Raw genomic sequence first — 13,273 nt, 5'->3', positions numbered from 1 at the left:
TGCTCGAACTAGGAAGGTCTGCCTCTAGTAACGGAGCAGCTACAAATCCCACTCACCTGTCAGTAAGACTTTCTGGTGTGCAAGAATCATTTTTTAAATTTGTGGCTATATTAAGTGACAAAGACAGCAGCCAGAGGTAAACCCAGTTGTAGGATCTGTGATGGCACATTCTAGGAGATACAAAGTATTGACAGTATTGAGTTTTGCTGCATTAAGGGTATACGATATGAAATCTTCGATCCACAGTCTCCTATCTTCAATCTTCTTCCGCAGTATAAGCAATTCTATATTGAATTTTCGAAATTCAATTGAGATGCTATTTATAGATAAAATATTCAGATGGGAATGTCTGTTTTTCGGTTAATTAAATACACGACACATCAAAGGTGCTTCATCACACGCATGCAAAAAATCCTCTAAATCCAATAGTGCCCAATAAGCAGTCTTGCTCATTGATTACCAGCACTGCTCACAGTAGGCTTACAACCAGGGGACGGACACCTCAAAACATCCTCATGTCACCAAACCAGAGCATATTTTTAAGATCTCTGACCAGCTTTAGAGACAGGACGGAAAATAATTGCACTTGTCCTTCAACGTCACTACACCGCACATCATTTCATACACGATCCAAAAACTGCTCCACAACCCCGACACAGTGCCTCAGTTTACACTCGGTTTACAGAGTGCTCTTCCTGCAGCTCCAGCTATTTACGATGAGCTATATTCTGTCCGCAGAGGCTCCAATCTGTAGCTGTCTTATGGAATTTCAACATCAAACATTTCTGAAGCATTTTTCTCCAAATCAGTGCTGCGGAGGCTACAGTGCAACCCCACTCTGAGACAGTTACGTTGTCTCATCACATAGTAAGTTACATGCTCTTAAAAATCGTGATGTGCTGCTGATTCACAGTAACCCTATCATGGATCTGAATATAGACATTTCATCTTGGAAGGATGCTTCCCCCTTTGATAGTCTTATGCATATTCATTAGCCGTGATATCCACCAGAAGGTTATTATCCATAAATGTCACTCTGTAATTAATTAATCCTGTCTGCTGGTTGCTCTCTCTGCCTCATTAATGAGCCAAGTCGAGCTGATTGTATTCATATTCATGTGTCCAAATATACAGCTCTATTTCAGATTCAGATGCCAGAATATTTCACTTCATTAGCAGGAGGAATCGCCGGAGGGCCGTTTGACAGGCAGGATCTGCGTTCAGATTTTTGCTGTCAGAGGCGTGCACAGGATCCCGTTTCTCTGTTTGGGTTGTTACAGTAATGAGGGAACACGTGGCTCTGGAGTCAAGAGTGTGGGAACGTTTTAGTCGATGAGGTAAAGTTTACTCACAAATTGAGTGAGAATCACCTTCGATGGGTAATGTGGTCCAAGGAGACAATTATGGGGGTAATTTTGTGCTGTTTAGCAAATTGATTTTTAAAGCTATCCCAGAGGCACATCTATTACTGTTGATTTGAGTTTTAATAAAAATCCAATATGAATTTGCACAAAGCCAAGATGAGTAACTCTGGCACATTAGGCTAATAGAGAAGAATACCACAGCTCACGAATGGCTTGCAAATAGTTTGACATTTACCCCGCCATGCACTCAATTATTGGGTGAGAATTTTATCCTTAGGCTCTTCTCTGTTATGCACAGTCTGTCCTGCAAATGGTAATAATCTATACAGGCTGCAAGGGACACTGTAACACATGCTCTGCCGCTATGTGGCTAAAGTGTGTGCTTAGCAGGATGGCTTAGTGAGATAGCATCATAATTGGAAGCTCACATGTCAAACGCCTCCCCCAACATTGGCCGTGTGTAAAGTGTTCTTGAGCAAAACATTCAATCCCCTCTCGCACAGTGTCACTTCTGATAGGAACATCAGCGAAATGTTTAAAACATAAATGTAAATTGAACGACTTGAGCAGAGGGCTTCTTTTGTGTGCCCAAGGCTTCTGATTTAAATCACTGGCATTTGGGTGCGTTACATTAAACTACAATCCCCCAGCAGTTTGAGATAGCCATTGAGTTAACGGGTTCGCTAGCTGGGTAATGTGTGACTGTGATGGGAAAGCTTTGCTTGTCTCATATGAGTCACAGCACAGGAAATACAGAAAGACTGGAATATATTTTGAAGAAGTTATGAATTGAAAAATGATTTTGCTTCAATTATGTATCCCAGAATAAAAAGAGAGTATGATTGCTACTAAAAACTGAAGCAAAGCCTAAGTAGTAGGTAGTAAAACTGAAGGAACTGCGTAAGTATATTAGCCAATCAGAAGTTATATCACATGAACTACATTTTTAACATTTGTGCACTCAGTTAACAATCCTGGTTATAAAGTATTGGGCCATACAGCACTCAGTGACTTGTAATGCCACTTGCTCTATGAGTGGTGCTTCATTGCGTCATTGCATTCATGTTGAGCAAGTTTAGTTACCATGTTTACGTCTTAGTTTAGGGTGTAATAGCACGGCGGGAGCTCCGACAGCGTGGTACATGGCAAGCTGACAGGACGTTCGATTCTCCCGCAACAGGCTCACGAACCCAATTCACGGCTACGTCACCCACCAGCTGGAAGCGTTCAGTGGGCCAAATTCTGTGTATGCTCCATTAGTTTGCTAACATTTACTGTACAACTGAGGCTAATGGGCAAATTAAAAGAATTAACATGACGATGACGCTAGGTGTAAAGTTATGAGATCATTTAAGTACTTACAAGACATCATGACAGGAGGAGGAGCATCTCGAAAGGCTGAACTCACTAAAGGATCATCCGGCTTTAAAACCTGCACAAATAAGACAAACAGAAACCCTGAAATAAACAAAGTTAGAGTGAAATTATTGCTGTCTTCAGAGAGCTGGTGGTACTCAGGTGTATTCATAAGGGGTGTTACAACCCAGACTTTTCCGGTGATATGGCAGCAGTGGCTGGTGAAGCAATAGCGCGTTACAGTATGTGCTCAGATGGCACCGACAGCAGAACCCCTGATATTCACCAGGAGGGAATGAGACTGTAAAACCACATTAAAACCCACTGCTGTGAGAAACAGAGAGCACTGGAGTTGAGCACACAGTTAGAGCACCCCAAATAGTTATTACTCTGACAAAACACAACGTCAAGAGTGAGTCATAGAAAAACAAGAGACGTCCCGCACATAGGGAGAATAGGAGAAGAAGAGCAGGGGGAGTTACATAATCAGGATAGTTTAATTAGAAGTTCTCTTTCAAACAACACATTTTAAGACATGAGTGGAAAAGTTGAATTTTTCAGTTTTTTTTGACTCAAACATTGACTGTGAAGCTTCAGCACACCTTAAGAACAAATATTACTGGGACCACTACAGAAAATTGCACATGAACATTTAACAAGGACAAATTGCAGCTGCAAAACTTTATGGCTGCAATTGTGTTGTAATATCTTTAGGGGCTGATAGCGGCTGCAAATCATGTGCAGTTCATGGTGCTATCAGCGGCCGCAGACCATTTATTTATGAATTATCACCTCAGTATCTGTCAGAAATTGAATAGAAACAAACTCAATTCGTAGTTGTCCAGACCATAGGTTTAGAAAAGTAGACACCATGTTCTCAATTTGACGTGTGTCAAACAAGAAACCAGATGGTAAAAAGACGTGAAGAAATCTACATTTTTCATTTCTCACATCACCTGCAGTTTCTCACATTTACAAAGTGGAAATTGGTTCAGAATTATGCAAGTTAAAGTTGATTTCGTAATGAAGTCTGCAACTCTTAGTATCCTTAACTAGCAGATCTTAACCTCCGCAATACATATAGCAGCAGCCAATGAGGGTATCTATGGGACGGACAGTTCACACAAAACCACAAGGTGGCGCTGCAGGTAGAGTCATTAGGATTCATCCACTGGGCACCACAGATGTCTGTAGCAAATTTGCGGTAATAAATCTAATAAAGACCAAAATGGTGGGCTGACTAATACACATATAGAGAGGGCAAAGGTTCAATTACCTTTGGTTATTTGTATTTTCCCAAGGTTATTAAGGATAAAAGTGATTCATTAATGGTGACATATCTGGGAAAACAGTAATCAACACACCTCTCCCACCAGACATGGCAGTTGTTACATGATGTAGTCTGGTGACTCACACCTCGGGGTCTCTGGGTGCAACATGTTGTGGTTAACAGGGATGAAAGAGTCTCAGCGTCGCTCTGGTTCTGGCAGGGCTTCTCCTGGATCTGTAATATATTAATAATGCATTTCATTTTATCATAAAACACTGTCACTAAGCTTAAATCAAGTTTTTAGTCCCTGTAAAAATAAAAAAAATACATTTTAGATACACGAAGAGTGACGGCCGCTGGCTCATTAATCCGAACAGCAATGAATTACAGTGATGAGCTGACATTAGCTGTCTTTAATCAAGCTTTGTGGCTAATTCTCTTTCAAACAGCTCTGAGAGGACTTTAGGAACTCAAAGTTGAGCAAAACCTTCCTGACTTTTAGGTTTCTAACGAAGTTTTTGTTTTATATGCATCTGTAGTGAGCACACAGTGAACTAACGCTGTCAGCTGCTGTGTGTTAGCTCTCTGTTAGCTGGCAGGCTACAAGGCCAGAGGCAGAGCAACAGTGAAATGCAGGCGTTACATTACAAGATGAACTGAGCTGGTAAAATGACAGAATGAAATATTTTACCTCTTTTAGCTGGTTTTGAAGTCACACTGGAACAGCATTTTTCCTTGAAGCTGGTGTACTTCCTGTGTCAACAGGCTGTCAGGGTGGGGCCTCGTCAGCCGGAGAACAGCTGCTCCTGTACACCTGTGCTATAAAATGGCCGCCGTGAATTCAGATAATGCTCCCATACACTGCTTCCTGCAGCCATACAGTGTGTCTACAGTTAAATATCCCCATCTTAACACAGTTCAACAGGCTACAGCTACTGTGCTTTGTTTCTGAATCAATTTAGCTGATTGGTTTTGTAATAGATAAAAAAAAAAAAGCCATATCATTGTATTGTATTCCCAGCACAGCTGCTTCTGCAAAAGCAGAGTAATTAGAACATTTGATAAAGTAATGCACTTAGCATCACTAATTGATGATGTCTAATGTCTGTGTAAGATTATTATCTGAGGGTGAATTTTTATTTTAAACTCAGCCAGCGGCAGGCCTTTTCTCTACAATACACACTTAATTTTAACTTTAGAAAATGGAAGTATTATTGAAACTGGTGCTAACATATTCTCCAATATTCTCTCCTCTTTACTCTGAAAGGGAGGTAAATGTTGATTTCTGGTCAGAGCCAAACCATCCAATCAAACCAATCAAAGCAGCACTCCACAAACCAATTAGTTTACAATAGGCTCACACTTGTTTCTGACTCCACCTGCGGCAGTCACATTAAATAATAAGTGATATAATAATTAAACAAAATGTGACGTTCTCTTAAGCTTGTGTTAACCACAGAACTTATTTCAGATTCTGAGGCGAGCGAACCAGATGTGCCAATGCTATCTCAGTTCTGGGTTTTAGGACTCATTCCTGCAGCACTCCACAAGGAAGGCTCCTTTCATGCAGCACAAAAAGGTATTTCACAGCTCGGCTGTATATGCACAGACTCAATTATGTCTCCGATAGCTCTGAGCTTTATAATGAAAGAGCCCCGAATCACAGCACAGAGAGATAAAGTGACCAGCGTACGTGACTTCTTCAAGAATTCCATCCTAATGTATTTATCTCCATCTTTGCTGAATATCAAAAGGCCTTTCTCACATGAGCTCAACACACCTCATGTGTTTCTCTTTTAAGACATCACTTTCAAAGACTTACAACCTCAAGTAATTTTGGCTTATTCCCTTGGAAAATCCTCCCGGTGTGTCCTTGAACACTGAGCCTGCGGTGCGAGCAGCCATAAAGCTCTCATTTGTCATCTGGATTGTGTCTCAGTTCCCTCCAGAGCTCGCTTCTTGGGACAAAAAAGACAGCATGAGGACTGTTTTATCGCTTGATGTTTAGTTGCTTTTAATAAGAAAAATAGAGGTGGCTTCATTTTATTCTTTAGCAATTTATGTTTCCACTTCTGCTCCCTGTCGTCAGAGCGCTATGTATCTTTTAACAGCTGCTCCGAAAAGCCAATTTAAGAAGCCTCAGCGCTGACATGACCTCTTCTTGAATTTATATAACATAAGTCAGCAAGTTCTTGAAGATATTAAGCATTCTCTGCCCACTGGCTCCTCCTTTGCACCAGTGAATTGGGTTATATTAAGTTTGACAGATGTGAACGTCCTGTTACAGCATATTCAGCCGGAGCTCCAAACGAGTGAGGACGTGGACATGTGATGGCTTTCATAGAAATGCTAAGTGATGCTTCTTTTGCTGAATTTACTGATAGAAATGCGTACTGAGGGGAAATGTCCCTCAATCCCAGCTACAGGAATCTGCTGAAAAGTCAAACACATCTTCAATGCGCCCAAACGAGGCACGCTTCCAAGAGCGTTCACCTTTTCAACTCTTCTCATGAAGCTCGATGGAGCTGCAGCTACAGTACTTCAAATATTTGCATCCATTCACCATTATGCAGGAGTGTGGCAGCCACAAGTAATAACCTATAATATTTATTATTTTGCTGCTCCCTATCACCTGTTTGGATCACATAATAGTGAGCTTTACCCAAATGCAGAAGGCTTTCATTCATGCACTTATAAACACTTATAAAAAGCACCCTGCGTTTAAAGTGGTTTCCCTGGAAGAGGCCGCAATGTCTTTATTTTTCTAAAGGTTTCTACACTCTGCACTGCTTATCGCCGCAGCTGCTGCTGTTTAAAAAAGAATTCTTGACATTGGAAATAGTAGTTTGACAAAATAATGTTAGTTCTTTCCATGTCACAGTCTCCGTCACACACGTCACTTGTCATAGAGTCAACTCCTCCTGCAGGTTGATGTCATCCACTGAGTTTGCAAGTTAACAGTTTTCCCTTGAGAACACTTAAAATGTCTATTATTTGGGTGACATTGTTTTCCTTCTTTCTGATGGCGTTTCAATTGCCTCAGGAATTGTTCTGCAAACGTTCAGGCTCTCAGTGTAAGCACATCTATACGTATCAAGCAAATTACAGTACTTTAAAACACTTTAAATGCATACGAGTAGAATCATACCATCATAGAAAAACTATGATTCTCGTAGTGCAAACTGACTTTAAGTGAATAAGTGAGGAAGGATAGAAGCAGAACGGTAAATGAAATATCATGATCCTCCATGTGCCCTGTGGAGTTTTTGATGACTCGTGCAAGCAGTTATGGAGCAGTGTTTCTGTTAGCGAGCCCTCCATTAGTTGGCATGTACGCGCATGCTAATTTCAAACTGATGACAGTTGCTGGAAGTAACACGCCAAGAAATGGCGCAAATAGTTTAAAAGTCGACTTTGCAACGTGTTATTTATGACTCAGGACTCAAAAAAAACCTCTACAGAGTACTTGACAATTTACTTTAGATGTACTTTAGGTGTAGACTAACCAGAATTACTATTTCACATAACTGAATCATTTCACGTGCAGTGAGTGATGTACTGTTGCACTGCGGTGAAACATTACATCACTGCTGGGCGTGGCCAGAAGAGAAAAGTGGCACAATAATCTGCCATGACAGATTTATTAAATCAACACACCTCCAATCCACGCACACACACGTACCCGCCGCTTTCCGTCTCCTCTCCTCTCAGACGGAGGCGTGTCGGACCTCCGCGGGGAGAGTCTGAAATCAGGCAGATTAAGGAAGTGGAGGGGTTGTACCTGCCAGTAAACTCTCTGCTGGATTTGCCCATGTGACCAAAGAGTTTTGGTGAAGCTCCACTTCCTCGTGTGGCGGCAAAGTTTTCGAAAATGAGTTTGTCTGTGTGTCTCACTGTGGGATTCTGCGTGCGAGGCGTTTGAGTGCGTGCATGCTCGTGAGCATATGAGAGAGAAAACTTCAACAACGGCAGCAAGGTTTCTTCCCACACTTCCTCCTCAAACTTCTCTTATGGTTGGGATTAAGGTGCTGTCAGTGTACAGTATCATGGGAGTTTCTGCAAACGAAAAGATTAGGGGAGAAACATTACCTGAAGGCTTACCGTGCTATCTTTTCCATGTGGTGTGTGGCTTCCCAACGGCATTCAATAGAGTAAAACACAGTTTGCCTGTGTGTTTGTGTGCAGCCCAACACTTCTGTCGTTTGTTTAACTTCTTATGTGTGTGTGGGAGGGGGAAGTAATCACCTGTAGCAGACTGCCAGGCTACCACGTGAAGGAGAGGATTTCTTTTCTTCCTGCGATTGTCATCCCCACTCCCATCCCCCCATCACCCCCACAGCGGCCGGCACAGCTCCGTGCTGCATCTCTTCATCCAAATGAGACTGTGTTTGATGTGCAGACTTCCTTTAAAGCCCCTGTGGGAGACGAAAGTTGAAGTTTGTTCCCCTTGTTAACAGAGGCCCTTGCAGCCAGGATCCAACAGGCAGCTTGCTGCTTCCCTCCGAGACGTGTGAGGAACGTTATCTGCTGACTTCAAATGAGTGCTGAAGAGGGGGCAGCTTTGTTAAGGAACACTGTGGTTCCTCCACGCTATTCAGAATTGCTTTAACTCCTCCTTTGAGCAGAGCTTCTCTGTCTCTCTGGTTTTTATCATTAAAGCACTTATACTGTTTCAAGGAAGGGAGGCCAGATTTAGATGCAACACAGTTACCATTTAAAAAGGGAGTAGTGGTGGTTTAGGAATGACCTTGATGAAAATAGCGCTCTGTCCTCTGGAAAAATGAGCTTGGCCGACTTCAACGGCAGAAAAATTAAAAGCTATTAAAGTTGTGTCTTTGTGGAGAAGTCTGCTTTTATCTCACAATTGCACCAGACTGCAGCACAGCCCATTACAATGCAGAGGATTATAATGAAATGTTCACCCGGTATCAGTATCTACGACAGCATCTTTACTCATGGAGGTCAGTGTTACATTACATCATAGTGACAACCAGGAAAAAAATGTGAATTTAATTTCACTTCCTTCTACTCATTTTATATTTTTCTTAAATTAAATATGCTCGGGGCCTATTAGTAGATATTTCAGACATTATAAATTGTTGCCTGGTCAGTTATCAAGTTAATTAAAACCAAAATGTCCAAAAATTGAACAAAGAATGATACGTACATTATTTTAATGATTTGAGCTTTAAAGGGTAATTGGCAATTATTACATTCTTGTCTTCAACAAGTTCAAAAATAATTAAGTTGTCCTTAATATCCCGATCTGCCAGTGCAGTTAAGGCCTATCTAAGGTTAATAAATATATATATATCTTTATATTTTAGAAGATAAAACTGCTGATGAGAAGATTGATACCTCACTCATGTTTGACGCTACAACCAGAGCTCTGTTAGCTTAGCTTAGCATAAAGACTATAAACAGGGCTAAACAGCTAGCCTGGGTCTGTGCGAATGTCACAAAATTAGCCAAATATCACCTTTAAGGCCTCCTTTAAAGTGTTTCGAGTCTGGTCAGGTTGGAAGGCGACCAGCAGAAATGTCAAGAAGTCCTGCCGATCGCTTGGCACTGTAATCTACGTTTGTGACAAAGCATCATCTTGAAAACTGTCACCAACCTTTGAATAAAAAAAGAAAACATTCATCCAAAACTATTCCTCTAAATTATTACCTTTGATAGTCGCTACAGCTCAAAAATACTTGTTTGATCCTTTTGGAGACCCACATATGAGCTGGAGAGCCTGTAAAGAGGCAAAAATAAAAGAATGAATGACAACATCTCACTCTCTTCTACCAGGACATGTTTATTTACAGCGGCAAATGACAGGAGTCACAAAGGTTCCACAGGTACGTACAGAGAGACATCAATAGTTCCCACCTCCTGCACAAAGCACACTCAGCGGGGGACGGTCCAAGGGACACAGGGAGCATGGGGACAAAGAGGACACAAACTGTACACTGAGCTCAAACACACCTGTTTTACCCCCTACAGAAAAAGGACAGAGGAATGGTGGAGGAGACCGAGAGGAGGGGAGGACAAGAAGGGGAGAGAGTGGGGAGAGGGGGGAGAGTTGGGTATTTAGACTCATATTCAAATACAAAAGAACATGTACAAATCGTATAGCCTCCAGGCACTGTGCTCCCATATTTACAGTCATCGTAACAGGCAGCGGAACCACTCCATGGCAGGACCATCCATTTGAGATATGCAGGTACAAGGGCTCGCTGTGAGAAAACAAAGCTGAGATAAAAACCAATGGTGTCTGAGAGGCAGGGAATAGTGGCGGAGGGGGGTGGCGGCTCGCAGACACGCGCGTGGAGTGCTGCAGCCTGGGGGGAATTAATCACTGTGTCGAGAACTACATAATCAGGTTTTACCTATCGGAGCGCACTCTGAAACTCAGGGTGAGAGCTCTCGCCAACTCACTCCACGCTCCAAGAGGAACGCGCTCACAGCAACTCGGACATTCATACTTGGCACCTAGTCGTGAGCTACATGACTTGCTGCACAATGCATCATGGAACTGAAAAGTGTACTGAATAATATAAATATTCAACAAAATTAACAAATAAATTATCACTACATAAACGCCAGAACAGCAAGATATTAACTTTGCAACTCTTTTTCATTTAGGTTTATATTTGAAATTTGGACTCTTATTGTGAAAAATCTAAATGGGGCACACACACACACTCACACACACACACTCACAAACATACACAGATGATTACAGTACTTGCAGATACATTCAACAGACATACATGCAACCTGATTCATGTAGGTAAGTATATTCACCCACCCATGCATGTATGCCACACACACACACACACACACACACACACACACACACACACACACACACACACACACACGATGCATTACATTGCATTTAAACCAGATTTCTGCAGCCAATCACAGCATCAACCTGACATCCAGTTGTACTAGGTAGTGTGTTTCCGTCCAGTGTCGTCGACCACAATCCCCAAAACTACATTTCCCGGAATTCACAGCATCACAATAAAATTCAATCGTCTGACACATTCTGTGGCAAAAAGCAGCAAAAATGCATTTGATGGTTTACACTGCTGCGGCGGCATTGGGCCACAAGGGGGGAGGAGAAAAAAAAAGAGAGAGAGAGAGAGAAGGCACACTAATGCCGTAATTACCGTCTCCATTGAAATGCTGTGAAATAGCCTTAGGGCACGGATTTCCAGAAGGGAAAGCAAATGACTAGAAAAAGCAGTATTACATCATCACTGAACTTTGGACCAAAACACAACAGAAGAGGAAAACAGCTTTTCATCTGAGGAGCGTTCACAAAAAAAGCCAAGCCTGTTGCCTTTTTGAAAAAAAAAAAAGACAAATCATTTAGGATATATTTACATAAAAGCTCTGTAAAATATTCTTTTTTTTTTTCACCTATGTACAACACATGACAACATCAGAGAGAATAGCAATCAGACCAAGAAAACAAACAAAAAACAAATGCATCTGAGGCAGATCTGATACAGGAATGAATAAAGAAGAAAACAGTGTTCATTATTAATAACGTGTTGATTTAGTTCTCATCGGCACACTCGTTTGTTCCCGTAGCTCGAGTCTGCTTTTCCTACAGACAGCAACAATTACGTGACGCCACTGGGAGCATTTGTGGGGACATCGTTTTTTTTTTCTCCAATACTCGTGTTGCATTTAACCAACAACTGGCAACAGTAAACTGTACTGAATATCGTCTGCAGTTTGAACAATGAATAAAACATACTAATGCACACGTTGTTAAGAGAATGAGTGTCAACAATATTCAGCGTCAATATAAAAGGCTTTTTTTTTTTTTTTACTAACAATGACATCAGTGCACATTATTCATAGACTGCAACACATTCTTTCTTTTTGTCTTTTTTTTTGTTGTCAACAGAAACCACGACCCACAATAGCCCTTCAGAAAACATTAGTCATCATTTATCAAGACCGAATTCCTCTTAATGATTAATAACAAGGTTCTGTTTCATACAATTTTTCCCCTTTGAAATGTTACCGGGAACAAAATGCCTCTCACAAGAACCTGTCGACACGTCAACCTGAAGCAACGAAACCTCCTCGTTCAGAGTGGTTTACCTCTTTTGTTACTGAAGCCAGCTAGCTCGAAAAACACAACGCTTCAGCACCAAGCTCGGCTAATAAAAGGCATAAAAAAGGTTGCTGTGGTGGAACGCTCGGGCATTGGAAATCGTCGTGGTATCCCGCGGGGAGGGCTGGCCCGCGCATTCGCTCCGACAAAAACAGAGGAAGGGCGTTAGCGCTGTTAGCTCAGGGAAAGGAGGTTTTGCTCGCATTTGTGATTGTGTGAGAAGTGTGGGCTACAGAAGTGACTGATCAACATTTAACTGCATTGAATTTAGTCTTATGTGGGTGGGGAAGGAAAACAACAGTTATGAACCGACAACATAAAGTGAGACAAACAAAATACAATCATTGATCAACAAGCCGTCCACTGAAGCCATGTTTTTGATATATTTATCAATCAGGGTGTCTAAAAGGTTGACCCTTTCTCTCTTTCTATTTTCTCCCTATTATTTGTATTTACACATGCCTTTCACTGGGGCATTGTTATAAACAGATATGGTTTTTTTACTCCACTTTTTTCCAGTGTTGTAGTTTCTCTGGGTTTTGGTCTTGTGATCCGAATGTTCTTTTGGTGGCGAGGGGACCGACCCTTTTACGCTTTGCTGTCGTCGGGCTTTGTGTGGATGCTGTTGTCACTGTGCACTTTGATTTCAATCGTATCCGGCTTGAGAGATTCTTTCCCATTTTCCTCCTTCAGCGGTAGCTTCCTGCGGGCGAAGAAGAGACACAGAAGTGGATGTGAGATTTGAAGCTTCCCATTTGGCTAATGACAGGAACTTAAAACATGTAATCTTAATGTGAACAGGCACGGATTTGAGTGACCACCTAGAGGACATTTTTGTATGAAGCAGGCACATACAATAAATGCTAGCTAAATTAGGACTGAATTACTGCCATGAGAGTGCATGGGCTTAATGGTTTTCTCCACAAAATCTGTACTTTCCTGCTTAAGAGCCCACCAGTAATCACCTTTTAGACCTTTTGGTGCGTGAATGAGTTGCCCCCACTGGGATTAATAAAGCTGAATCTAATTGAAGTGAAAAGGCAGCAGGGATATTAAATATAAAAGGGCCAGGGAAGGGTATTATCCGTAGTCATACCTCGCTTTGGCCACGATGGTTGGAGACCTAACGTAAAAAGGTCTGCTTTTGTTGGGATG

At 41.7% G+C, this 13,273-nt stretch overlaps 1 protein-coding gene and 1 long non-coding RNA gene across 4 annotated transcripts in view; both read right to left on the bottom strand.

Moving 5' to 3' along the window:
• Window positions 1–2,736: 2,736 nt before the first annotated feature.
• LOC127378565 (uncharacterized) lies at window positions 2,737–4,814 on the bottom strand. Its single transcript, XR_007888080.1, has 3 exons — window positions 4,682–4,814; window positions 4,085–4,224; window positions 2,737–2,796 (listed from the first exon to the last, which is right to left on the bottom strand). It is a non-coding gene; the product is annotated as an uncharacterized LOC127378565 (long non-coding RNA).
• Window positions 4,815–9,773: 4,959 nt separating this feature from the next.
• The window catches only part of LOC127378549 (neural cell adhesion molecule 2-like), a 260,470-nt gene continuing 256,970 nt past the window's right edge, over window positions 9,774–13,273 (bottom strand). For all 3 annotated transcript variants that reach the window (XM_051427454.1, XM_051427455.1, XM_051427456.1), the window contains exon 17: window positions 9,774–12,821. In XM_051427454.1, the coding sequence (XP_051283414.1) occupies window positions 12,707–12,821 (115 nt within the window). In that variant the 3' untranslated portion in view covers window positions 9,774–12,706. The remainder of the gene's footprint in view (window positions 12,822–13,273) is intronic.

The sequence above is a fragment of the Dicentrarchus labrax genome, unplaced genomic scaffold (genome assembly GCF_905237075.1).
Source record: "Dicentrarchus labrax unplaced genomic scaffold, dlabrax2021, whole genome shotgun sequence".
Classification (NCBI taxonomy): Eukaryota; Metazoa; Chordata; class Actinopteri; family Moronidae; genus Dicentrarchus; species Dicentrarchus labrax.
The sequence above is the reverse complement of the archived record's forward strand: the minus strand, read 5'-3'. Positions and strand labels throughout refer to the sequence as shown.